A 24,522-nucleotide genomic window follows, 5' to 3' on the forward strand; every position below is an offset into this window, starting at 1 on the left:
TGCGTCTCAACGAAAGTTTAAAAGCCATATGCATGTTTGCTGCAACAGACTTTCTTCGTAACAACTTACATTTTGGTTCACTGAAAATAATCTATCTCAATTGTTCTGACCAGTGTGACGTCAGCCTGAATGGCCCTATATATAAGTACAGTGAATCAGAAACATATATTTCTGAGTGAATACAATAGGAGAATGGCTTAAAAATAATACTGCATGTGCTGTGATAATTAGCATTTAATTTATTTCAATTATTTTTTGAAGAGATTATAAGTGTAGCATTAATATTAAGCCAACATTTTTGTGCGTACATATATACAAAATTATCAGTCTTGTTAGGTTGTGTACCCAGACTTTAACATTTTTCCAAAACCAGAAGCAGACGCCTGTGATTGTACTTTCTATTTCATAAGAAAAGATACAAAAAAATAATTTATCTAAAATAATTAATAAAAATATATTCAACTCTTAATACAACAGTTAAAGCGAAGAAGTATTCTTGTAATGGTTTATCCTAATAGAAGTGAAAGAAATTCGGGCACTCGTTAAAGGCAAAAGTAGTCGATAAACGATACCGGAAGAACAATATTGAAATATTATTGAAAGTTGCAGTTTTTATTGCCAGTGCAGTCAACAGAGCAGTTCGTCTTCGACTTGTAAACAGAGCCTACGAATACTCGTCAAGGTATGTTTAATTACGAGATATTTTTAAATGATTAACATTTTTAAGCCAAGTGATTAACATCGTTCATCTTAAATACAATGGAAGAAAATAAACGGACAAATTTCAAGGTAAGGTGCCCCAGGGGTCAAGACTCGTCAAGTGGACATCTTTGGACACATACGACAAAATTGTTACTCGATTTCTGTGTCAAATTATTTTAGTGAACCTTTTGACTCAAATATTTTTTGCTTATAATGTAAAAAGGCGTTTAATTAACTTGAGAACTTGTGAAATACCACACATTCCAAAGGAAGGTAAGCTTTCTCAGGTGTCTCCGTGGGCGGGGCTATCTACAGGTGAATGGCACTTCGGATGCATAAAAATCACATTTGTCCTAATTTACAACATATCGTGATGTCGAATCTTCGTTTTATAACGCGATTGCTACGTATAGAACAATTGTTTACCAATCGCATTTAAATTGTGACAGATCTGCATGCGAGAGTTATCTCCCTTCTAACATGATGAGTAATGTATAACCATTGCATGCAGCCATGCCAGTTGATTAAAAAAAATGTTGACAACATAACATCCCTACCATGCATGTCCATGTGTCTTTGTAATTTCTGTCTACATGATTTTGTTTTTTTCTCGTATATTAGATTCACATATTATGTGCATTTATCTGATCATGAAATAACTTCCATATGATTTTGACCAGTTTGCGAGTGTTTAATTTCACGATATTCATTTTCGCAAAAAAACACACCTGTTCACTTTTTTGCAACATAGTTTCATATATTGACAGTAAAACATCCCTGTCCTCTTCACCCTTTACTTAAAATTCACCTAATATTTCAGTGTAAAAGGAGCAGGTCAATGTGGTTTGTACATACATGTATATAAATACGATCACTGTCACTGACAGAGCAATGCTTTTTTGGCTCAGTCGTACAGCAGAATCACACCAGAGATCCCGGGTTCAATTTCTGGCCGGGGCACTCCATGGGAACCATGTGTATTTTTTCGTTCTTTTACATTGGCACTCAAATCAATAACCCATGGAAGGTAGCCATGGGTTTGAGAGTCTAAATGTAAAAGGAGCGGGTTGGTGCAGTTTGTACAAATACACATATGTAGTGGTTCGATTCCTGGTCTTGGCATTCAACAGAAATCATGTGTTCTTCCCTATTCAGATCTACACCTGAGAATCAGTTTAATTTAGAGTGATGGATAAAGTTGAGTAGGGTATCTATATAATTGGAATGGACACACAGACATGTAGGCCTGTATGTTTTCAATCCTATTTTGATACATATTCCTCGAACGCACTATCAGTACTAGAAAATGCCCAACAGTTTTCTGATGCGGACCGTCATAAATTCATCTGCGCGGTTCAAAAAGGAGCATGACATACTCAATCTATCGAGAAAAAGAATTGAGTAGCCTTTGGTTGAAATCAACGGGGTTTATATATGCTATCAATTCACCAATGACTGTAAATACAGTTTGATAAGCACAGTGTTAATGGGATGAAGTTAATATAGAAGTTGCTACACACTACATTTTAGATAAAGTACCTAGGCACCATAAAGTGTTTATGATTGGTTAAGGCAGCGTTCAAAAATAATATTACTCGATCATTACTATTTGACATTTTTAGCTCACCTGGCCCGAAGGGCCGGTGAGCTTATGTCATGGCGCGGCGTCCGTCGTCCGTCGGCGTCCGTCGGCGTCCGTCTGTCCGTCAACATTTCCTTTAAATCGCTACTAGTCATAGAGTTCTGAATGGATTATAACCAAATTTGGCCAGAAACATCCTTGGGGGAGGGGGAACAGAACTTGTATAAATTTTGGCTCTGACCCCCCAGGGGCAGGAGGGGCGGGGCCCAATGGGGATATAGAGGTAAATCCTTTAAATCGCTACTAGTCATAGAGTTCTACATGGATTGTAACCAAATTTGGCCACAAACATCCTTGGAGGAAGGGGAACAGAACTTGTATAAAGTTTTGCTCTGGTCCCTCGGGGGCAGGAGGGGCGGGGCCCAATAGGGGAAATAGAGGTAAATCCTTTAAATCGCTACTAGTCATAGAGTTCTGAATGGAATGTAACCAAATTTGGCCACAAACATCCTTGGGGGGATGGGAACAGAACTTGTATAAATTTTGGCTCTGGTCCCTCGGGGGCAGGAGGGGCGGGGCCCAAAAGGGGAAATAGAGGTAAATCCTTTAAATCGCTACTAGTCATAGAGTTCTACATGGATTGTAACCAAATTTGGCCACAAACATCCTTGGAGGAAGGGGAACAGAACTTGTATAAAGTTTTGTGCTCTGGTCCCTCGGGGGCAGGAGGGGCGGGGGCCCAATAGGGGAAATAGAGGTAAATTCTATAAATCGCTACTTGTCCTCGAGTTCTACATGGATTGTAACCAAATTTGGCCACAAACATCCTTGGGGAAAGGGGAACAGAACTTGTATAAATTTTGGCTCTGACCCCCCAGGGGCAGGAGGGGCGGGGCCCAATAGGGGAAATAGAGGTAAATCATTTAAATCGCTACTAGTCATAGAGTTCTGAATGGAATGTAACCAAATTTGGCCACAAACATCCTTGGGGGAAGAGGAACAGAACTTGTATGAATTTTGGCTCTGGTCCCTCAGGGGCAGGATGGGCGGGGCCCAATAGGGGAAATAGAGGTAAATTCTATATATCGCTACTTGTCCTAGAGTTCTGCATGGATTGTAACCAAATTTGGCCACAAACATCCTTGGGGGAAGGGGAACAGAACTTGTATAAAGTTTGGCTCTGATACCCCAGGGGCAGGAGGGGTGGGGCCCAATAGGGGATTTAGAGGTTAATATTAAAATTCCTTCAGAAAAGAAACAATGAACCTGTATTCAGAACATTACTTGGCATTGCAAACCAGGTGAGCGATACAGGCCCTCTGGGCCTCTTGTTAATTTACCAATGGCCAAGTAATAATGAAACTGTTGCTGATATATGGTACAGAATTATGAAATCAGAAAAATTACTATAAATATTATAAAATGCAGTAATAATTGCGCATGCACCAAAAGCAAAATCAATTATTTTAAATTTTTGAGTTAATTAGACATATATATATATATACACAATTAAACACCAATTATTGTTCAAATGATGGGTACCATTTATGCTCTAGCTGTCTGTGGTAGAGCATCTTTAACTAAATATGTATGTATTTTTTTAACCTTTAAGTTTTCAATGACAGACCACAGATGAATGTCAATCACTGACATAAAGTATTACATATTTTATCTTGTTTGTTTTGCTTTTTTCTAGGTCAGCTACAGGACTATTTACTTGGATAGGAAAGTGATGTTCAAGTAAACATCATGTCTCTTGTATCAGGTAAGTAGACAGCACATATTTAATTTTCTTTTGATATGAAAATAGACTAGTAATGCATCTACGTAAAGCCAGCGGAACACAGTATATTTTGAATCATAAAGATCTGCACTAATTGGCACTCCATTAAGTGGGTTTGTTTATACTGGGAGAAAACCATACATAGAAACATTTAAAAAAACAAATTTGAGTGTGCGAGCTATTTGAAGAGTTAACGTTGGTAAGCTATTTATAGATATAGCTAGGAGAAGGGGAAAGAAACATTAAAAAAAATTAATTTTGGTTTTACAGGTCTGTGGCATCTTTTTATAAAATGTTGGTAGCTTATGAAATAATAAAATAAAAAAGAGAAGAAGTCACCTTTGGAAGAATATGTATGAATGACCAGATAATCCATTATCAGTATTTGTATTTTTACAGACAGCGAACAAGCCTCCGGATATCTGGAGCACCTCCAGACTCGACTGTGGGAGCAGGGAGACCACTCTCAGGATGATGACATCACATCTATCATGGCTATGCTGGATAGTCCATTGTTTCGACAGCTCCTCACACTTCAGGAATCACTCACAGAACTCAAACAGGTTGCAAATACATATCCTGTCAATGACGACACATTTGAGATCTCCACGTCAGGGGAGCTAATCCTGAATATGCCTCCCGATAGCATCAACAGCAGCAACCACCATGAACAGCCTTTCAGCGAGAGCACAGCAGATGCCTCAACCCTGAACTACACAGGGGCAGAGAACCCGATTGTCACCCCGGCGTACAACATAGAATTCCAGAGGGCGCTGGAGCGAGCTTCTCAAGGCAGAGAGATAGAGATTATCAAACTGTTCAAACCTGAGAATAGTAGTCTGGGATTCAGTGTTGTGGGCCCGAAACGGATGGAAAACCAGGTGGATATGGGGATTTATGTACAGGAGATTCAGCCAGTGGGTATAGCTGCAAGGTAAGTGTTACTAGTTTATATTGGTGGTAATATATTAGTGTAGTCAAAATACTGCAATATATATATAACAGTCAAACTTTGATATCTGGTTATGTTTTTCGAAACAAAAACATTGACTTATGTCAAGAACTTAAGTCCATTCAACATGTAACTTTAGTAAAACATTTTTACACAAGTCTGTTTTTTTTTAGGTCATCTGACCCGAAGGGTCAGGATGACCTATAGTCATCATGCTTCGTCCGTCGTCGTGCGCCGTGCGCCGTCCGTAAATTTTCACATTTCAATCTTCTTCTCAAGTTTGACCAGTGGGATTGAGCTGAAACTTACATGAAATGATCCTGACATGGTCCCGACAAAGTGTTGTTATTTTTCGGGTCGATCCGAAATCCAAGATGGCCGCCACAGCCGCCATCTTGAAAACACATTTTGAACTTCTTCTCAAGTTCTACCAGTGCGATTTGGCTGAGACTTGCATGAAATGATCCTGACATGGTCCCGACAAAGTGTTGTTATTTTTTGGGTCGATCCGAAATCCAAGATGGCCGCCACAGCCGCCATCTTGAAAACACATTTTGAACTTCTTCTCAAGTTCTACCGGTGCGATTTGGCTGAAACTTGCATGAAATGATCCTGACATAGTCCCGACAAAGTGTTGTTATTTTTCGGGTTGATCCAAAATCCAAGATGGCCGCCACAGCCGCCATCTTGAAAACACATTTTGAACTTCTTCTCAAGTTCTACTAGTGCGATTTGGCTGAAACTTGCATGAAATGATCCTGACATGGTTCCGACAAAGTGTTGTTATTTTTCGGGTCGATCCGAAATCCAAGATGGCAGCCACAGCCGCCATCTTGAAAACACATTTTGAACTTCTTCTCAAGTTCTACCGGTGCGATTTGGCTGAAACTTGCATGAAATGATCCTGACATAGTCCTGACAAAGTGTTGTTATTTTTCGGGTCGATCCGAAATCCAAGATGGCCGCCACAGCCGCCATCTTGAAAACACATTTTGAACTTCTTCTCAAGTTCTACTAGTGCAATTTGGCTGAAACTTGCATGAAATGATCCTGACATGGTTCCGACAAAGTGTTGTTATTTTTCGGGTCGATCCGAAATCCAAGATGGCGGCCACAGCCACCATCTTGAAAACACATTTTGAACTTCTTCTCAAGTTCTACCGGTGCGATTTGGCTGAGACTTGCATGAAATGATCCTGACATGGTCCCGACAAAGTGTTCTTATTTTTCGGGTTGATCCAAAATCCAAGATGGCCGCCACAGCCACCATCTTGAAAACACATTTTGAACTTCTTCTCAAGTTCTACAAGTGAGATTTGGCTGAAACTTGCATGAAATGATCCTGACATGGTCCCGACAAAGTGTTCTTATTTTTCGGGTTGATCCGAAATCCAAGATGGCCGCCACAGCTGCCATCTTGAAAACACATTTTGAACTTCTTCTCAAGTTCTACCGGTTCGATTTGGCTGAAACTTGCATGAAAGGAGCCTGACATGGTCCCAACAAAGTGTTGTTACATCTCTGGTTGATCCCCAATCGAAGATGGCAACCATGACACTATATCTAATTAATTTCCTATATAATTATTAAGGTACTCAGATGACCGTTAAGGCCCATGGGCCTCTTGTTTTTTGAGAAATCGGAGCCTCAGGTACGAACAGACCAACAAAAGCTGTTGTGATATTGGAATACGATATTTTTAAAAGTTTGTTTTGTTAAATATTTATTGCATGTTTTATTGAATATTTATTGCAGTGAAACTGTGATGTTTAAAGTTTTAGTGTTAATAAATACAAAGTTACAAAGTTTGGCTGTGTTACATTTGTGTGCTTTAATTGCAATTAAAACCCCTTAATAAATTAAACGTTACCGGAACTCTTTTATCACGTTCACTTCTTCCTTAATTATTAGCTTGCCTCTCTAAGAGAGGGGGATTTAATAGCGTCGGAAATTCCAAGACTTAGGTGCAAGTGTTGTGACATTAGTACCGTTATCTATCACAAGTGACATTGATGGCTTAGGATTAAAATTGGTATGATGAGTATACACATATGGACAATCATTTTTTAGCTCGCCTATTCGAAGAATAGGGGGAGCTAATGTTGTCACCCCGGCGTCGGCGTCAGCGTTGGCGTCCCATTTCACGTTAAAGTTTTTTAGCAAGTTTCTGTTTCGTCAATTGTTTAAGCTTAAGTCATCATAAATGTTTATGATTTTATTTTCCTAATGTGTATGGATGCTGAACGTGATAATACAACCAATTTGGGGCCCTTTAGGGATTTTTTGAGTCTGTTAATTTGTCATATTTCCATGTTAAAGTTTTTGAGCAAGTTTCTATTTTGTCTATTGTTAAAGCTTAAGTCATCATAAATGTTTATGATTTTATTTTCCTAATGTGTATGGATGCTGAACGTGATAATACAACCAATTTGGGGCCCTTTAGGGGGTTTTTGAGTCTGTTAATTTGTCATATTTCCATGTTTAAATAGTAAATACTTGAACATCAACTTCTTCTGAATAGGCGAGCTTTGCTGTTCTTCAACAGCTCTTGTTAAAAGAGCAAAATGCTAGTTTTGGAGAATTTCAAGAGGTCCGATGGACCAACATGGCCGGGTAGGTTATGGTGCAAGTGCTAAAATACTCCTGTCTGTCACAGCTGTTATTGATGTATGATTTCTACAGTAATATAGGATTATAAGCGTTGTGATTGGTATGGACATTCATTAAAAGGAGAAAAATGCTGGATTTCGAGAAATTCAAAATTCCCAATGGGCTAAAATGGACAGGTTAAGGTGTTGGTACGGTGTTGTGAAATGTTGTTATCTTCTCTTGAAATGGCTGTGAAACAGTCTTTGATTGATGTTGTCAGGTGGAATTTAGAACAGCTTCTGCCAAAGTGACAGCAAGGCCATCGTATCCCTGGTTGTATATGGCTTAGGTCATCCAGAAACTTTCTGGATGGCCTATACAACCAGGGATATGATGGCTCAGCTATCACCTGGTGTAAATTCAAAAGTCTTGGCTTTTCCCACCTTTGAATAACACTGAAAGATAGGATACGCTTAGACTTTAAAAGTAGCAATATTTTTGCAAGGATCGACACCCAAGTATTTTTTGTATGCGAACGAGTTCAATCATTAACTAATGACTATGGTCATGCTGTTCTATTTAAATTCATTGAGATTGCACATGCTTATTAGCAACCACCAATCACTGCTTTGTTTTAAAAAATGATGCATGCTCAAAAGAAGTTTAGTTACCGTGGAAAGAAATCTATAATGTTTGAGATCTGGCCTTGCACCATAAAACTTTGTCAGACAGGTGTTTTCTCAAGTCTGTAAAATCTTATTCTTGAGTGAAAAAAACTGTCTGAGAATAGTTTTATGGTGCTGGGCGCCGGCCGGCGCTAGTCGATAAGACATGCGCATTACAATTTCTTGTTTTTGTACATGTGCATACAATATGAAACTAAAGCAAGTTTGATCACACTTTAGTTTCCCTACAGTGACTGTAGTTTGTGACGGAACTCATTCATACATATACCTATTAGTTCTTATGATTAAAAGGTCGTAGGTCACATGTTGTTCATTAATTAGTGCCAGGTCATTTTAGAAACAAATTTTGAGGACATCAAATTAAAAGAACTGAACTATTTTGACAAGATAAAAAGTCTTTGCGCCAATTGCAAGATTTCCACAGGAGTTGGTAACTCAATCCTTGATAACATTTCCCCACATTATTAATATAAGGAACATTTCACAACTGTATGTGTCCTTTCGGATAGATTTACATGTCAACAGTTGGATATAATTATATTATAACTGATGTTTAATTTGCTATAGTAATTAAATCTGCTGTCGTTGGAGTAGTGTAACAGCTAGACTGATGTATATGCCTATTGTTCAGAATAATTCTATTCATTACGGCAAACTTTTTGAAATTTTTAAAAATTTAACTATTATGCTTTGTTTCCATTTGTACCGTCATCCAATCCTAATATTTTAATGACCTTTCAGGGTACATGACACCATGTACAAAACACCAGTATTTTAATGTCTTTGTTTATTTTATGCAACATGTACATGTGCATATATATATATGTGTGTGTGTCTACTAGACCTCATTTATATTCATTAAAATCATTCTACATATCAAATCAGGCTTTAGGCCACTAACATGGAATTGGTAGGGCTTTACATTACATAACGTATGTACACATGCATCTGCATATTGTCAAGATACACCGTTTTAACCTTCTGGACGTCTGATTATTACACCATCATATGTATATGTACAGTATCTGCAAGGTAGGGAATTCATTCAATATTCTCTATAAATTATCATTTTGTGAGTTGTTTCATCAAAGTAAAAAATATATTTGTTAAGATAAACAGTTTTAACCATCTGGAAATCGATTTAGAACTGATCAAAATGAGAACATCCTTGTTAAGTTGGAGATTGCACAATCATATATGTTATATATCAAGTATATATTTCCTCAAGGTGGCCAATTTAATATTTTCGAAGAATTTTTGTTTTGTGATTTATTTTGTCATCACAGTGCAATTATTTTTTATCGTATTAACTCTACAAAAAAAGGGAGATTTCCTCAGATTTGTAATGCCTTATTCGACCCAATAAGTGCCCAGGGCGTTTAAAAAATTGAAAAAATGCAAAGGTGCGCTTTTAGGGACATGGGCGCTTAAAGAGTAATAATAGTTTAGCTCAATTGATTTGAAATCAAATAATATCACAATGCTATTAAGAATAATAACAGTTTTATGAATAAATGAGATATAAAATCAAATAATATCACCAAGCTATATAAATGAATGATAGTATCACGAATAACTAGGAAATATAAAAATGCATTATTAGATTAATGGGATTGGAATTAGGTGATCACATTACATGTACACAGTTTAGAGTTCTTTATGGTGGTACCCTAGAGTATAGAATTTGGATCATAGCCTTGGTTTATACCGCTTTCTATTAACCTTAATCCTTTATCATACAGCCATTAACCTATATCTATTATCTGTACATTTTACTGTATTTGACCCAATAATCCCCCCCTCCCCACCATATATATATGATACCTGCTATCAATTAAGTGCCCTCTTCCTCTTTGCAAGCTAGACCTTAAGTTCATGATCACATAACTTTAAATTTAATTGCCATATTTGACCCAATACGCGCCCGGGGGGTTTAAAAATGAAAAAATGAAAAGGTGCTTAACAAGACAAAATTATTGCAAACCTATACAGTTTTGTGTAGTTTTGGTCTTATTTGTGCCCAGGCAAATGAAATTGAGGCCTCAAAAAGGGGGAGGGGTGCTTATAGGGGCATACACGCTTAATGGGTCGAATACGGTAATTTTTTATCAAATGCAGACTGAAAATATGAATACTTTTATTATTTCTTTATTTGATTTAGTTTGCAAATTAAATGATTGATTAGAGGTTACTTAGCAATATGTGAAATAATTTTGTGAATTCAAAGTCTAAATTTAAACGCTATAATTTTGTAAGTGCTCTTGCTAGTAATGACGCTTATTCCTATGGATTACAAACGCAGTGATGGAGTCTATTAATTCAATCAGCTTTTAAAATGGTTAAAAATGATGTTGATGGACTATGATAGGGTAGATTAAATTATTTAGGGCTACAGAGTTTCTGAATTAACACGGATCCATAACAGTTTGAGAAGATAACCAGTAGACAAATTTGGTGTCTTCAAAAAGCCAGCATACCACATAAATTTGAGCAGGCCATGTTAAAACATTGATCTCATTTTAGCTCTTATATTCCTTTGAATTAATTAAGATAAGAAATCACAATATCTTGAAGTGTGCTATACCACCACGTTTAACTGTGTATCCTGGATTATTTAGATAAATGAACCTTTGGATAATTTTTTTTGTATGTTTGAGAATTTTTTCAAAAAGTTTATTATTTAGATTAATTACATAATGGTTTACCTTTAAGTTATAGAAAATATGTAAGGGTATGATCATTAATTTTTCTGAATTCAAGTATAAAAACATTTTCTAAAATATCTTGATTCACACAAAATTTATTTAATGTATTCTTTCCGAGCAATTTGGTTCAGGCCAAAGGATTGAGGCAATGAGATAGGTTCAGTTGCAGCAATATTAAAATCAATGTGTGTAGTGTGTACCTGTACCGTGTGTGTTGACCAATCAAATCAATTTATTGGCACTTGTATTAGCCTTAGCAATACAAATTAAAAGACTTTGTGACTAGATGCTCAATTGTGAAGTAGCTGGTAATAAAATAGATACACAATCAAGGTTAAAAATATGCAAAACGTTGCATCCAATTTCAGGTATTAAGGGTTGAATAGGAAAGAATGCTTAAAGCTGACAATGCAAGTTAAAAAGTTTTAAATTGAGATTAAAAAAAATTAAGTATCTTGTATTTCAAGAATCGTTTATGAAACAACCCCCATTCGAGGTCAGCCATTTTTATTTTTCGCTCTGTCTGTATCTGGTGCTCTCACCGACCCCTATATAAAGCGCGTGAATTGACACACGTGCGCTCAGTCTATACACGTACATACACACCCGGCAGTTGTCCAGTGTGTATCACCTACCATTACGTAAACAAAACACTTACCTATACAGGTATATGGGGCTTGTTTGGCAACAAAATACATCACAACCTCTAAGCTCTCATTTACATGTTTGTCAAAATAAAATTTCCACACCAATGAATAGAAATCCAAATGATTAACCGTCCACATATCTCCATGTATATTATCGTAACCGATGTACTCGACTGGCCATGTGCACGTGACTACCTGTCCCGAACAAGCTTAATGTTAATGAGTCACTTTAACAACAGTGAAATACTTCTGTACTCAGTGTCAAATACAATTCCAAGATGACCATATATATACATGAAACATTATGTTACTTTGAAGATGCAAGAAATAAATTGGCAATTAAGGAAAATTTTAATTAAGAGGACGCTATAATTAAAAAAAACTTTTATCCGTACAGTTGTAATAAAAATACTCTTTAGAAAATTCGTTTTAAATGTTCTGTACAGTTATAATAAAAAAAAATCTTCAGAAAATGTATTTGGGAAAATCTAATATAATAGAGTATGATATTTGATAGGGTAATATTATTTAACATTTCAGGATACATTAAATTTTATCCATTTATTTAACTCCCTGCTACGGTTTCATTTATGTTAAGGATTCTTCATCAATTTCAACTATTGATAATGTGATCCTTGGGCTTGATTTATTGGTTTCTGTATAGCCAGTAAAAATCAATATTCTGTTTGTGTGCCAGTTATCTCCCCTTAGTCGTGCATCGGTATTGTGCCTATTTTGACAGGTGGCAGCAGAATTCGGATCAATATCTTCTGTCCTCATTGACGAGCCATGATTACAGAAAGTGTGTGGCTACAGTTATGTGTTGAAATGCTTCTATAACTCTGCTGGCCCTCTCTACTGTAAGCAAGCTAGGGCTTGTTTGTATTAGGTTTGGTATGAATTATTAAGTGTTCAATAAAACTCCATGTAAGTGAATGCTCGGCAAATATAATGCCGCTTGGTTAACATGTGAAATAAAATTATGCAAGAAAGGCTAATGATTATGTTGTTTGGGAGTCAGATAACTTGAGCCATCTGGTGTGATGTGCTCTGGTGCTAGACTGTAATGGTGGATGGTCTGAATAGATCTGTAATAGAAGGATATACAGAGAGACTATTGTACTGTATTGATCTGTCAGAAATACTGCCTTATAGAACACTGTGTGCTGGTGGTGAGCACACGTACATACACATTGGCACACGTGCTGCACTAGCTTGCCAATCTCTTTGGGTCTCCCGAATCCTAGTTATCCCCGAGGGTTCTCCGAATCATCAGCCTCGGAATCATCCTCTGAGTCACAGGATCCGGGTCCAGAATCAACACCTGATGATCACAGCATGACCCCGCGGTCTTGTTACAGACATCAACAGTGTGTGATTGTGAATGGTGTCGGGGTGTAGGATATGTATATACAGGCTGTAAAGCCTAGGGACTTTAGTCCAGAGGAACTATTCCTGGACGCGGCTATCCGCGTGTTTGGAATCGGAGTTTGGCACCTCAAGTGAGGACATTGACAGTTGTGACACCGGCGGGCTTAATGCAGGAGGTGTACCAGAGGTTCAGCCCTCCAACCTGTCAACACTGTGTCGTACATAGGGAAGGCTTTCTCTGACGAGCCTGACACACCAATTAACACAGAAGAAGGATCAATGTTTTAATATCAAACAGCATTATTGAAAAAAGTAATGAAACCGCTGGATATTTAACCCTGAGGATGCTAATGGATCTCATTTTCAGGAAGTAGTGCTACGTTTTGACATTTTCAATTTTGTAAGAAATGGTAGAATTAGGGCATGATTTTGTGGGTCAACCCTAATGTTGTTTAGGATGTAATGTAATGACACTACTGCCATATCAAAGAAAATTAACACATATCTACAGGACAATTGGTAAGATTCTACAATACAAAAATATTTTTGAAAACTACTTGCTCAAAAGTCCAGTATGTAAGTGTTTGACAACTTCAATTAGAAAAAAATTCCGGGAGTAATGACTTTCTGGAATAATTGCTTCAGGTATCGTATAAGCTCCTGTCGTCGCTAATGAAGAACAGCATCCTGTAGCGATACATTGGGGCTGATGAGTAACACTCCATCGTGTTGACGACCTTACGATGTCATACCGGTATATATAATTATTTAACACTCGGCGGAGGAGCTGAAAACCGTATTAGATACCTGTATGTAAAATAACACAGGAAAGATAATAAATTTTGGATGAAGACGAGTTATACTCTGATGGACTTATAGCTAGATATATGTAGTGACCATCGCAGCCAAATAATTACTGTGTGGTTCAAGTGTATTAACATTGATCTAACATGTTCTACAACTGAGTGAAAAATATTTTAATCCTTTCCAAGGACATTGGGTGGAATTAACGAAACACATTAGGGCCATTTGGAGGACAGTGGAAGTGGACTAGGCTTGTACACCCTGTCCAGCGAGAGAGACTTCCTGTCTGTGACTAGTGGCTCGGAGAATTCTATATAGGTATCAATATATATATAGACTGTCCCCCAATACAGCAGTAGGCTAATATTGAAGTGCTAATTAATTAGTGTCATGACCCAACTCTCCGTTGACTAGTTTTTCTGGTAATCAGACGAAACCTAATATGTCATAGAGTATCAGTATCGGACTACAACCACCAATAGGGGATATATACTCATTATAGTGTAACGGGATCAAAACAACGCTCCTCTAGAATGTCTACATTAAAAACATGGGACTCAACAAAACTGCATTTCTTGGATGATTATTATAGCATGACGTCTTTGATTCTCAACTGTGTGTAAATATCAAATTCCATTGGTAACTGGCTTTTCTTGACTATTGTATGCACAGAAGTGAAGGATCATATTATAATGGAGAAATTCTGAAATAGCAAGAGATCCTGTAGTGAAGAGATTATCAGAACAAGCCAACTGGCGTGTGGAATCCATCAACCTTTACCAGTGTAAGGTTGCCTGACCCGTAATGCTTAGCTTTATACCTGCAATGGACTTACAGAATTCTTGTCAAAGGGCTCAATGCACAATCCAGTCTTTGAAGATTTCTCATTAGTAATATTTGTTGCAGAATCTGGTCCAACAGTATATATATATATCTAATGAAAGAAGTATTCCATGCACAAAGCAATCGTAAAAGTTAAGAAGAAATTGAATACATGCCACAAGTGGTATGTTCTTGTGTAATAGGTACATATATGAGCATGAAGTTAGTGCATTATAGACTTAGCATCAGTTTATTAGACGAGACAATTTTAACGCTAAAATCTTTAAAACAGTGAAATAGTTCTTTTGGGATACGTGATTACATGTGCGTGTATGGATGTTAAAGTTTCATTGGAAAGCCCTACCTAGGGGGTAAGACGAGGAAATACAGCTCTGTGTACCTGTAGGGGTGGAAGCCATGCAACTTATATGAAGACCTGCATTAATAATGATCATGTAAGTTCTTGGTGTTGTGTCCTGATAGCCAGTGGCAAACATTAGGTCTCAAGATAATTAAGTCTCTACATGAAAACCAGGCAGGCTGCAGGAGAAAGTGTCTGTCAGTCAAGTGAAACATGTCTGTCACTCAGATTAAATTGGCAAAATTTAGTAGCGTGTCTGTCTGTGTGTCTGATCTAACTGGTGAGGTATACCATGTCTGTCTGTGTGTCTGATGTAACTGGGGAGGTGTACCATGTCTGTCTGTGTGTCTGATGTAACTGGGGAGGTGTACCATGTCTGTCTGTGTGTCTGATGTAACAAGGGAGGTGTACCATGTTTGTGTGTCTGATGTAACTAAGAAGATGTACTGTGTCTGTCTGTGTGTGTGATCTAACTTTGGAGGTGTACCATGTGTGTCTGATGTAACTGGGGAGGTGTATCATGTCTGTCTGTGTTCTGCTCTAACTGGGGAGGTGTTCCATGTCTGTCTGTGTGTCTGATGTAACTGGGGAGGTGTACCATGTCTGTCTGTGTGTCTGATGTAACTGGGAGGTGTACCAGGTCCTAACTGGGGAGGTGACCATTCTGTCTGTGTCTGATGTGGGAGGTGTACCATGTCTGTCTGTTTGTTAACTGGGAGGTGTACTGTCTGTCTGTGTTCTTTACTGGGATGTGTGTCTGTCTGTGTTCTGTTACTGGGGAGACTCTGTCTGTTGTAACTGGAGGTGTGTGTCTGCTCTAACTGGGGAGGTGTACATGTCTGTCTGTGTGTCTGATTAACTGAGGTGTACCTGTCTGTCTGTGTGTCTGATTAACTGGGAGGTGTAATGTTGATTTAACTGGGGAGGTGTACTGTGTCTGTCTGTGTGTCTGATCTAACTGAGGTGTACTAACTGAAGTAACTCGGGGAGGTGTACTGTCTGTCTGTCTGTGTGTCTGATTTCCTGTCTGGTTTACTGGGGAGGTGTACTGTGTCTGTCTGTGTGTCTGATCTAAATTTAGAGGTGTACCATGTCTGTCTGTGTGTCTGATGTAACTGGGGAGGTGTACTGTGTCTGTCTGTGTGTCTGATCTAACTTTGGAGGTGTACTATGTCTGTGTGTCTGAAGTAACTCGGGAGGTGTACCATGTCTGTCTGTGTTTCTGATGTAAATGTGGACGTATGCATTATGCCTTGACTTGCATATCATTAAGCTTTCTGCTTCTGTGACAATTCATATACCTAATCAAAAATGAAAATGTTCATAACTTTAAATGTTAATTATATGATTGTAATAATTATATAGTATTTACATATGGAATTTGCAATATTTTATTGAAAAGCAAAAGAAGAAAAAATATCGTAAATATGATAAGCTACACTGCATTTAAAAAAGTAACAGGCTGCGGTGCCCAAGTGGTTTTAAAAGATGTCCAGACATATTATTTATTACATGCCCTCCACCTTTGGGTTATGAGTTCAAATTCCATGTGGGACAGTTGCTAGGTACTGACCATGGCCACTGGTCTGAGGTTTATATTTGGATTTTCCGGTTTTCCTCCAACATCAAAGCTAGGACGTCCTTGCATGACCCTGACTGTTAATAGTACCTAAAACTAAAACAAAGCAAACCAAATTCAAAAGCAATTCATTTTCCTGGTGGATCGTTTTTTCACTGAACAGTCTGCCACCAGGCAAGGAATCTTGTGATAACTCCATTCAAGGTTATTGCTTTTGATATCACTTTATCTCTGAATGGGTAGATATGATCAATATGGATTGTTTTCTTTGTTTTCCTGTGTTATTTAAAAGCCATTCAGAGTAGAGGTGTAACATGTGTTTATGTACGGTACATTTATGAAATGTGTGTCGGACATTAGTGGAACAGGTTTTTGTATGATCAGCCTTAGTCACACAGACAAAGACAGTATTGATTCATCCCTAGGAGTAATTGAACTGGTCTGGAGTTTTGTATTTAGTCAATGACGTGTTAATTGAATTTATGGTATTATGTGAATTTTAAACATAAAAATGATCTTCATTTTATGTACAATGGCTTAAATACAAGAAATAATAAGCATTGTCCTTAATTAATATCCCTTACCGTATTTGACCCAATAAGCGCCCAGGGCGTTTAAAAATTTGATAAAAACGTAATGAAAAGATACTTATAAGACAAAGTTATTGCAAAGCTTTACAGTTTTGTGTAGTTTTGGTCTTTATTTATGCCTGGGCAATTGAAATCAAGGCCTCAAAAAGGGTGAGGGGCGCTTATAAGGACATGGGCGCTAATTGGGTCAAATACGGAAATTACAAATTAAATATTTAATTCACTTGTGTTATAATTGAACGGGTGCATAAGTCAATCAATATACTTTAGTGACCATTGGTGTTCATAACTTATAAGACATAAAATGAAAAATGAAGCAATTTATGTATATGTCCTACACCAAAATTATTACTTGTATGTGATAAACATAATACATAGTATGGTATTCTTAGTAGACCTACTTAGATTAAATATCAAGGAGAGAATAAAATAATGAATTTGCACATTTGCAAAAATGCATGTGAACCAATTTATTTCCCCATTTACAATGTATCTTTGTTAATCTACTGGAAGCACTGATGTAATGACATATTAGAAATACAGATTAATGCTTTCATTTTTGGTATGCCCCGTTTAATGAAGATTAATGGTATCTATACATGTGTAGTTCAATCAGGAAGGGAACTAGTACAATACAAAATAACAATGTAATAGAACAATAGACCATTAGTATGATATATATGATTTCTGATTAGCTGTACCATAATAGATGTAAATTAGGGACATGGTGGTTCGCTGTGGCTTCCTCCACACATCCAAAGTAATTAACAGTATTAATTGATATAATGACATATTGAAGTAAAGTGCAGTCACACAATACAGTAGAATAGTAGATCAAGTACAATAGATATATACATTCTGATATAATTGGCCATAAATGTTATAATAATCAAGGACATGATGATTTACAGTGGCAAAGTATTCAGTCCATGTAATTACACATGTACATCCTCCACACACTCTGTCTGTGTAATTACACATGTACATCCTCCACACACTCTGTCTGTGTAATTACACATGTACATCCTCCACACACTCTGTCTGTGTAATCACATATGTACATCCTCCACACACTCTGTCTGTGTAATTACACATGTACATCCTCCACACACTCTGTCTGTGTAATTACACATGTACATCCTCCACACACTCCGTCTGTGTAATTACACATGTACATCCTCCACACACTCTGTCTGTGTAATTACACATGTACATCCTCCACACACTCTGTCTGTGTAATTACACATGTACATCCTCCACACACTCTGTCTGTGTAATTACACATGTACATCCTCCACACACTCTGTTTGTGTAATTACACATGTACATCCTCCACACACTCTGTCTGTGTAATTATACATGTACATCCTCCACACACTCCGTCTCTGTAATTACTATGTACATTCTCCCACACACTCTGTCTGTGTAATTACACATGTACATCCTCCACACATTCTGTCTGTGTATTTACACATGAACATCCTCCACACACTCCATCTGTAATTACACATGCACATCCTCCACACACTCCGTCTGTGTAATTACACATGTACATCCTCCACACACTCCGTCTGTGTAATTACACATGTACATCCTCCACACACTCCGTCTGTGTAATTACACATGTACATCCTCCACACACTCTGTCTGTGTAATTACACATGTACATCCTCCACACACTCCGTCTGTGTAATTACACATGTACATCCTCCACACACTCCGTCTGTGTAATTACACATGTACATCCTCCACACACTCTGTCTGTGTAATTACACATGTACATCCTCCACACACTCCGTCTGTGTAATTACACATGTACATCCTCCACACACTCCGTCTGTGTAATTACACATGTACATCCTCCACACACTCCGTCTGTGTAATTACACATGTACATCCTCCACACACTCTGTCTGTGTAATTACACATGTACATCCTCCACACACTCCGTCTGTGTAATTACACATGTACATCCTCCACACACTCCGTCTGTGTAATTACACATGTACATCCTCCACACACTCTGTCTGTGTAATTACACATGTACATCCTCCACACACTCCGTCTGTGTAATTACACATGTACATCCTCCACACACTCCGTCTGTGTAATTACACATGTACATCCTCCACACACTCTGTCTGTGTAATTACACATGTACATCCTCCACACACTCCGTCTGTGTAATTACACATGTACATCCTCCACACACTCCGTCTGTGTAATTAAACATGTACATCCTCCACACAATCCGTCTGTGTAATTACACATGTACATCCTCCACACACTCCATCCATGTAATTACTCATTCATGTACTAAAGTGATGTATATATCGAATGCTGATCAAATGAGGTGTATTTCCATTACCCCCTCTTGATATTTGTAACACATCGTTAATTGAAATCTGCGGGGAGATTCTAGGCACAAACGTTGATAATATCATTCATATTATTTTGTTAATAACTGCCATTGTTTCATGTCATCTATGATACAAATACAAATCTGCAGTTGTTTTGTACACATCTCAATTCGATCCAACATTTTTCATTTACCGTTCTAAATATAAGTTTAGGTATTTTCCATTTTTATATTGCTACTTGACTGTTTTATGGAACAGGCACCTGTTTATCTTCAGTGTACGTTGATATTGATCCTGATATTGGGAATATAATGTATTATACGTACATCATAAATCAAACTCCTATGTTCTATGGTTAGAGGATGGAAACCTGTTATTAGTTCACTTACAATAACTGTATTTTCGATAACAAATGGTCCAGGACGGCGATGGAAATATCAAATAATATGTAGCTTTTAACATTAGTGTGGAGAATCATGATAACTTGCAAGCACTTGTACATGTATTACTTAATATAGTGTTGTTATGTTTCTGATAACATTTAGAGTACTCTTGGATCCGCACAAAAAATATAAAATTTATAAGTGCCATTCAAGACTTAAACTACAGTAACTTGGATATACCCAATATGAATAACTGATGTACTATAGACTTGATGTATAACTTGGAGATACCTTATGTTCTGAAGGTCAGTTCTTAACAGTAATTCAGAGACTGATGGGTTAGGAGGGGTTTGGATGGGGTTTGGATGGATAGTGTTACCAATGTCTGTTCTATTGCATTCAACATCTTATATTTCTTGTCATTGGCGGAGAGGGGGAATGAATGGAAGGGGATAGGATCGGGGTGGACATGTACATGTCTTGTCCCATATTGTGTCCTAGCTGTTAACGTCCTCTTGTATCTCACCCTAGCCATTTCTACCCCCTTACTATAACAAGGCTAAATAAATATCGTAATTATAAATGAATACGAATGATTTCTTTCTCTATTCTTCACATTTAAGGGAAATAAGGTCATTAATTGTAAGGATAATTTCTCTAGCTTCATATAGGTATGCTAAATCCTTTCTCAGAGTTAAACCCAAAGAACTGACTTACTGGTATTTAACTTTGAGACTGTAAGGGAAAGCAAATGGCTTATAGGCAGTCGTCCTCCATTTTTATTGTTGCATTTCCTAACTAGCTCATTCATCCAAGAAGTTATACATGTTGAACTGTTTGGTGTCAAGTCTCAATTGGATATAGCTAACAGGCAGATTTCTTGGATTATCTCCCCTTACAAATTATAAGATCATGTCTGTCCTACTTGTCTTATATCAGGGGGTTGGGGAGTGGTTAAGATGTCCCAGTATATTACCACAAGCCCTCCTCCACCTCTGGGATGTGGGCTCAAAAACCAGGTGGTTCAGTTGCCAGGTACTACACCATTATGTCATAAAGCATCAAAGATGGCCGCCATAGAATCTGCTGATGATTGCAATTTCTTGGAGAAATTTTTCAGTGCTTTTTTTGTGCAATTGTTTTGCATTCATTTAGGATTACCCATGTTTAAGCCTATTACTGCTTTTAACATAAAATGTGTACCAGACTATATTTACCATATAGTTAATGCTTTCGAGAATCGTTTTCAATAAACAAATTTCTTTTGTCTGTTGTAAATAAGCCAAAAAATCTCTTTTAAGAAATATATAAGATTTAAATTAATTAAGATATTTTTCTTAGGCTGTTCCCTGGTGTAACTTTAACTTCAACTCTTCCACCCCTGAAATTTCATAATGGACTGGTCTGGTCTTTGATTTAGAAGAGTCTAAATGTGTGTTCAGGGGTGTATGAGTTAAATAACCCTGGCTCTTAATATTGATATAGAGATGTAAAGCACAAACAAACAAGCATGAAGATTTGTCTTTCAGTCACCTGATTCCAGTGTAAATGTCTACATATGATAAGTGGATTCCATCAAAGCTATTTCAGAATGGAAATATAGCACTCTGTTAGGTATAGGCTTTCAAACCAGGTAAAGTGTCCCGAAATAGTCGCATTCCATCATGATCAAGTGATTAACGACTAATGAGGTGATAAATCAGGCCATACTGTTATGTAATTATAGAATGATGAACGACATCACATTGACAAATTTCACTATCACTCACAATGCCAATTATTATCGCCATGGTCCTGCGACGACGTCATGTCTGTATTTTGTCATTACAAACTTGATGCTTCTTTTGTAAGTCGTTTCCGTGGTAACAGGCTACAATTTTTTTTCTTGGCGAATTTGTTTATTATGCTTGGTGTCTCACTGAAGGTTTATGGAATTGCAAGAGTGGTTTGTAAATTTGGAGTTAAACATCTCCTGGATGTATTTATCCTATTAGTCATCATATAGAAATTAAAAAAAAAAAAAGATAATTCTTTCATGAATAGTAATGAAAGCTTTAATACAGTTGCAGATTTATTGAAATTTCACTGCACATGACATTGATGGAACTGTCAGTATATAACAGTCTGTAGGCTTGCGAATCTTAGCCAACTAATTCAGTGATATGCAAATTTCTGTTTCCCTATATATAATCAAGGGTTACATTAGAGCTGATTGGCCTACGGGGATATCAGATTGTTGATCTTGCCTTTCTTTGATAAATTCTCATGAATAATAATTCTGTTTTCTTCCTTGTCTTTTCATTATTGTTAACATGTAGCTTGTTTTATGTTTTGAATGCTTCAGAAACATTATTTAAGGATTAATTTTGAAGAGATTTTTTATGTTATGGAGATAACACAAAAATCTGAGTGCACTCTAAGTAAACCACAAAGAGAGTACACTCATATTTTTGTGTTAATTATATCTCCATAACATAAAAAATCTATTCAAATTAATGCTTATAATTCAGTTTACTAAAAAAAGATTTCCTCTTGATCAGTATTTGAAATTCATTTTGGGACTCCTTTTGTCTTTGAAATCATTATGCCGTTGTCTCAGCCAATCAGAAGCGACGTTACAAACGGTGATGCCATATTTACCGTTATGGGCTGACAAAGTAAATTTTTAAACCAATGAAAATACTCGCTGATTTTGATTTTTATAATAGCCAATTCTCCTATATGTAGAAATAGGATTATCACAATGGCCTTAGTGGTCAGGATCTTCCAACAATCAACAAATTATTGTCACAAAGCCCTTCACCTCAGTGTTACAAATTTGTCAAACACACAAGGGATAGTTTCCAGTTACTGACCATATGTGGGTGGTTTTTCTCTTGGTACTCTGGCTTTCCTTTGTCTTCTATACCCCAGGCATGTCCTATAATGACCCAGGCAGTTAAAGACTTAAAACACAAACAAATCCATTTGATATATAACTCTACCAATGTGATCTCTCGATAATTTTGAGACTGACCTTTCATGCCTTTTGAGGAGTTTTCTAATGCAACATTAATTTGAGCAATTTTCTATGCATTATCTTTGAATACCGTGTGAAGATCTTGCATGTTTTTAGTTTTAAAAAATGACATCTGCAATTACACTAATAAAATTTGTATTCGGTTGGGATTAAGTGAATAGTCGGGCAAAGAAAACCAGTCTAAATGCGTTCATTGGCCTTACCAAAAGTTCTCACATATTAAACGACGGTCAAGTTCTGTTATGTTTCCCAGTTCTGACCATTGAAAGAAAGAAAAGTTGAAAGCATTGAAAGCGAGGCTGCGTGGAAATGTAACCACAGACATAGTCAGTCGGGAGTACGTTTAGGTTTCCTATACATTAAAATTAATTATTTTCTACGTACCACAGATTTTGACGAGAAAGTTTATTTTTCTATTCCATAAGAAATAATTCTTGTACATTCACAGTGCCATTTTTACTGTCTTTAAGCCATCCTTGCCCGACTGATCACCTTTAAAATGTCCACATGTCCAGTGGTCATGATTGCCAACTGAAATAATTACAGTCCCTTCACATACACTAGAGTTTCTACCCTCTGAATATCATGGTATGATTCTCACTTTCAAAGAATGGCATCAGCAATTACATCGAAAAATGTAAATGATGGTTTAATTGGCACGGATATGTATTAGGGCAATCTGGTGGTTCAACACCGAAAAACCCTTTTACAGAATTTAGCGCTGCATGTACATGAATTAATGATTTAAAGACTAAGGGCGAAAAGTGCTAAAATAAAACTACTGCCAGAATAAGTATGTTTTCGGTAATTTCTGTGTATTGGCGTTCATCAGTTACGACATGGTACAATGACATCGACTATAAAACTTAATGAAGCTGATTAGGGTTGACGACAGGGTTATAAACACTAGCTGACTCCGTTCACACAAACCATTATGTTTTATGTTGTAAGTCATGCCAGATACATACAGAAGCCACCAATAATGGTGCTATTTATAGAGCAAGTGGGAGTGAATTAGTACCAACAAATGTGTTACAAAGTGAAATTATCCCAACTAAAAATAATCAATATTGACTACAGAGACTGGGCGTTCGTGCGGGTCAGGGTCAAATGTTTAACTCGTTGCGATTCTGATTTAATTACGACTGGAGCAGAGGTTTATTTTAAGGAATAAAAGTAGAAAAAGAGATCAATGTTATTACCCAAGGACTTATAAACTTAAGGTGATTGTATTTTATGGCATTTGTGCCATTATATATCTCTCTTAATACCATGATGACAAAGCTGCAATTTTCTTTTTACGCGAAACAGAGAAATCTGAAGCCTAAGATAATTTAACAAGCTTATAAAAATACAAACCAGCGTAACCCTTTTTCAGGTTATGATTTTTTATGATGCAATATTTCATTGAAGTGATAACATTATAAAAGAAAATTATCTATTGAACCATATCTCTAAAGAATAAACATTGTAACGATAATTCAATTTAATTGATTAGTTAGAAAATTTTGATATTGCATCACAAAGTTTTATGCAATTTTGATAGAATTATTAGAGTAGAATAATTTGTGTCTTAAGAAATAAAAG

At 37.0% G+C, this 24,522-nt stretch overlaps 1 protein-coding gene across 1 annotated transcript in view; it reads left to right on the plus strand.

The window, feature by feature from the left end:
• Window positions 1-566: 566 nt before the first annotated feature.
• The window catches only part of LOC138324794 (multiple PDZ domain protein-like), a 179,374-nt gene continuing 155,418 nt past the window's right edge, over window positions 567-24,522 (plus strand). Inside the window, 3 exon segments of the mRNA XM_069269944.1 lie at window positions 567-682; window positions 3,981-4,049; window positions 4,467-5,001. Coding sequence (XP_069126045.1) covers window positions 4,034-4,049; window positions 4,467-5,001 — 551 coding nt within the window. The 5' untranslated portion in view covers window positions 567-682; window positions 3,981-4,033.

This window comes from Argopecten irradians, chromosome 6, assembly GCF_041381155.1.
Source record: "Argopecten irradians isolate NY chromosome 6, Ai_NY, whole genome shotgun sequence".
NCBI lineage: Eukaryota > Metazoa > Mollusca > Bivalvia > Pectinida > Pectinidae > Argopecten > Argopecten irradians.